Below are 3,877 nucleotides of genomic sequence, written 5' to 3' on the forward strand. Positions count from 1 at the left end.
AGAAAGGGAGGGATAAAGGGAGGGAAGGAAGGAAGGAAGGAAAGGAAAGGAAAGGAAAGGAAAGGAAGAAAGGAAAGGAAAGGAAAGGAAAGGAAAGGAAGGAAGGGAAGGAAGGAAGGAAGGAAGGAAGGAAGAAAGGAAAGGGAGGGAGGAGGGAGGAAAGAGGATGGAAGGAAGACAGGGATATGAAAGTGATGGATCGACTGAGAGAGAGAGAGAGAGAGAGAGAGAGAGAGAGAGAGAGAGCATCCTTTCTCTCTCTCAGGACAGCTGGCGAAGGTGAACCCCCACCCCTCCATCCCCACTCTCACCATAGCCCCTTACCCCCCTCCCTCCCCACGTCTCCTTCCTCACCTTCCCCTTCCTTTCACCCCCCCTAGCCTTTCTATACCGCCCTACCTCCCCTGTGACCCTCTCTCTACGCCCTCTTCTCACCTGCACCCCCAGTACCTGCCCCCTTCATCCCCCACACCAAGCTACGCCTTCCTCGACCCACCCTCGTATATAAAGCAGTCACCCTCGACCAGCCCAACAGCCGCCCTCTCGTCCTCCTCCTTCTCCAGCTTATCCTCGTCCTCGGCCTCCTCCCTCCGCCTGCCTACTGAGGATAATGAAGATCTTAGTCTATGGTAAGTTATAGAAACACGTATACAAACACAAGCTATCCGTAAGCCTGTGTCCCTTGTCCGCCCAGCTGTGAATGGGTACCGGGTATTTATATATGGTTGGTATTCTGAGACGGTTCCATGCATCTCTCACGTCGGGTATTTCACAGGGCGTCAAAAGAGATTAATCGGGGTCTCATGAGTTATCGTTTATGGTATACAGAAGCTATGTCATACTACCCACCACCAAGGTCATAAACTACCCACGGAAATGCCCTCAGCTCTTGTTCAATGTGTCTGCTTGGCCGCCGAAATGTGTAAGAATTCGGACATGTCATGCAGGCGTGGGTGGCAGGCCCAGTATTAGCAAAAGCGACGAACCCAAAAGTGAAAACCCATTACCTTGAGGGACGCAGGAGCTTGAGGTTGAATCCAGAAATCTGTAAGCGGTTGAATGTGGTGGATTACACACACACACACACACACACACACACACAGACGTTATGCTAATCAGGCTAATATGGGGTTATGTGGTACAAGCTCTCATTCTTTCCTCCCCCTTCCTTCTTTCCCTTCAATATCCTCCCACTATTTTCCTTAATTCTTTGGCTCCATCCTTCCTTGTTTTGTTTTTTTATCTAGCTTTACTTTTTTCCTCCTCTTTTAACTTTTCTGATGTGTTCACTCCTTCACTCCTTCCTTCCTTCCATTTTTTTCTTTCCTCCATTTTTTCTTCATTCTTTCTTTTGTTCTTGTATAGCCTTTGGGGTTTTACATGTGAGGCTTGAGGAGTGTTTACGAAACGTGTCCACGCCCTGTTTGTCTTCTCATTTGGGCATCTTGAGTCATGTATTTTTAAGGAAGGGTGTTTAAATATTGTAGTACATCTATTTTTCTTTCCTCGTTGCTAACACTAACACTCTCCCTCATAACAGTTTCTTTATTTCTCTCCTTGTTCATTCCATCACTCCTTTCAATCCTCCTTCCTTCCTTTCCTTCTTCCATTCTCTTCTTTCTTTCTTCCATCGTTGCTAACACTAACACTCTCCCTCATAACATTTTCTCTATTTCTCTCCTTGTTCGTTCCTTCACTCCTTTCTTTCTTCCTTCCTCTTGTTCCTCCTTCCTTCCTTTCCTTCTTCCATTCTCTTCGTTCTTTCTTCCTTCCTCTTATTCCTCCTTCCTTCCTTTCCGTCATCCATTCTCTTCTTTCTTTCTTCCCTCGTTGCTAACACCAACACTTTCTCCCTCGCCACAGTTCTCGCCGCGGTGGTGTGGGTCGCCGCCTCTGCCGCCCTGCCCACCTTGCTACACCCACGCCCACGCCGGGACTCCACGCCCACGCTCTACAACCTCCCGTCCAACGCCTCCCTCATCCTGGGCGACATCCGGACGGGCTTTGACTGCGCTAACCTTCCCTATGGCTACTACGCGGACGAGGCCAACAACTGCACCGTTTTCCACGTGTGTCTCCCCTACATCATCTTCGACGAGATCGTGACGCGCCAGTTCTCGTTCTTCTGCGGCGAGGGAACCGTTTTCGACCAGCAGCGTCTGGTGTGTGTCCACCCCCGCGACTCGCTGCCCTGCTCCCAAGCCGCCGCTGCCCGGACCGCTAACGAGTACTTTGGGCGTCGAGACCTCAACTTCCTCGAGTAGGGAAGTTGAGCCTCCTTCAAACGAGTACTTCGATAGCATTGGGCATTAACTTCCTCGAGTAGCTATAAACAGATCCTCCTCCCATGGGTACTTTGGGCGTAGAGACCTCAACTTCCTCGAGTAGGGAAGTTGAGCCTCCTGCAAACGAGTACTTCGATAGCATTGGGCATTAACTTCCTCGAGTAGCTAAACAGATCCTCCTCCCATGGGTACTTGGGGGACAACAACTTCATCGAGTAGGGAAGTTGAGCCTCCTTCAAACGAGTACTTCGATAGGATTGGGCATTAACTTCGACTAACTAAACAGATCCTCCTCCCATGGGTACTTCGGGGACAACTTCATCGAGTAGCTTAACAGATCCTCCTCCCATGGGTACTTCAGGGACAACTTCATCATCGAGTAGCCAAAAGAATCTCCTTTCAACATGTACTTCCATCCCGGGGACATCAAGATCCTGAGTAACCAAGAAGATTCTCCTCCCACGATTTCTTTAGCGGCGTGGACATCAACTTCCTCGTGGGGCGAAGTTGGGTCTCCTTCCACCTACGTTGTCAAATTATCGTATTAACCACATATCGTATTTATCATTTTTATGCCTCAAACTCTCGTACCTACACAAGTAGCGTGAGAAAATCAAACTTAGTGCTAAAACTGTTGAATATTGATGTTTTCCGTTCTTTGTTGTTAATTTTGTTATAGTTTTCGGTTAGCAATTACGAAAATGAAATGCGATGAGTACGATAGTTTGGCAACACTAAACGCTAAACATAAACAAATGACGTACTCGTTTGCAGGACTCATATTTTCTACTCGAGGTTGTTGATGTCCCTGCTGCCGAAGTGTATGTGGAACTGCAAGAACTTCAACTTCCTCGAGCAACCAAGAAGCTTCTCCTAATAGCAGAAATCAACTTCCTCGAATACCTAAATATAGCCTACGTTTCCTTCCAAGTGTACCTCCTTCTCTTCTTCCCCCTCGACGGCGTGATGTGCTCGTATTACCGACGTAGAGATAAAATGACACAATAAACTCCTACACTTGACGTGGCTTTGTGTCCCTCCACCCCCTCCTGTGTGTGTGTGTGTATGTGTGTGTGTGTGTGTGTGTTCCTTCCTTCCCAGTGTCTCTCCTCTCTCTACCTCTCCATCCTTCCTGTTGCTTCTCTCTTTCTCTCTTCCGTCTTTCTCCTCCTTTTATCATTTTCCTTTCCTTTTCTTCCTTTCTCTTCCCTTTCCTTCCTTTTTCTCCTCTCTCCCTTCCTTCTTTTCCCTGTCATCCTCCTCCCTCCCTCCCTCTCTCCCTGTTTCCCTTACCTTCCTTTCTTCCCTTCTCTTCCATCTCTTTTCCCTACCTCTAGTTCTTCTCTTCTCTCCCATCTCTTTGCCTCCTTTCCATCCTCCTCCTCCTCCTTCCTTCCTTTCTTCCTTCCCTCCTTAACCCTAACCCTCGACATACCGCTGCTCTTATCATGCTCGCGTGAGAAGGATCGGAAACCATGTGTCTGTCTCTCTCTTTATACGATCAGATCCCTTAAAAAAAACAGCTGACTCCTAATGATGCAGGGGTGGGGAGGGGAGAGAGAGAGAGAGAGAGAGAGAGAGAGAGAGAGAGA

At 48.3% G+C, this 3,877-nt stretch overlaps 1 protein-coding gene across 1 annotated transcript; it reads left to right on the forward strand.

Moving 5' to 3' along the window:
* Window positions 1–499: 499 nt before the first annotated feature.
* LOC126984973 (U-scoloptoxin(01)-Cw1a-like) lies at window positions 500–3,307 on the forward strand. Its single transcript, XM_050839202.1, has 2 exons — window positions 500–629; window positions 1,864–3,307. Exons 1-2 carry the CDS (start codon window positions 611–613, stop codon window positions 2,262–2,264), a joined length of 420 nt encoding a protein of 139 aa, XP_050695159.1. The 5' UTR covers window positions 500–610; the 3' UTR covers window positions 2,265–3,307.
* The last annotated feature ends 570 nt before the right edge of the window (window positions 3,308–3,877 follow it).

This window comes from Eriocheir sinensis, chromosome 58 (genome assembly GCF_024679095.1).
Source record: "Eriocheir sinensis breed Jianghai 21 chromosome 58, ASM2467909v1, whole genome shotgun sequence".
NCBI lineage: Eukaryota > Metazoa > Arthropoda > Malacostraca > Decapoda > Varunidae > Eriocheir > Eriocheir sinensis.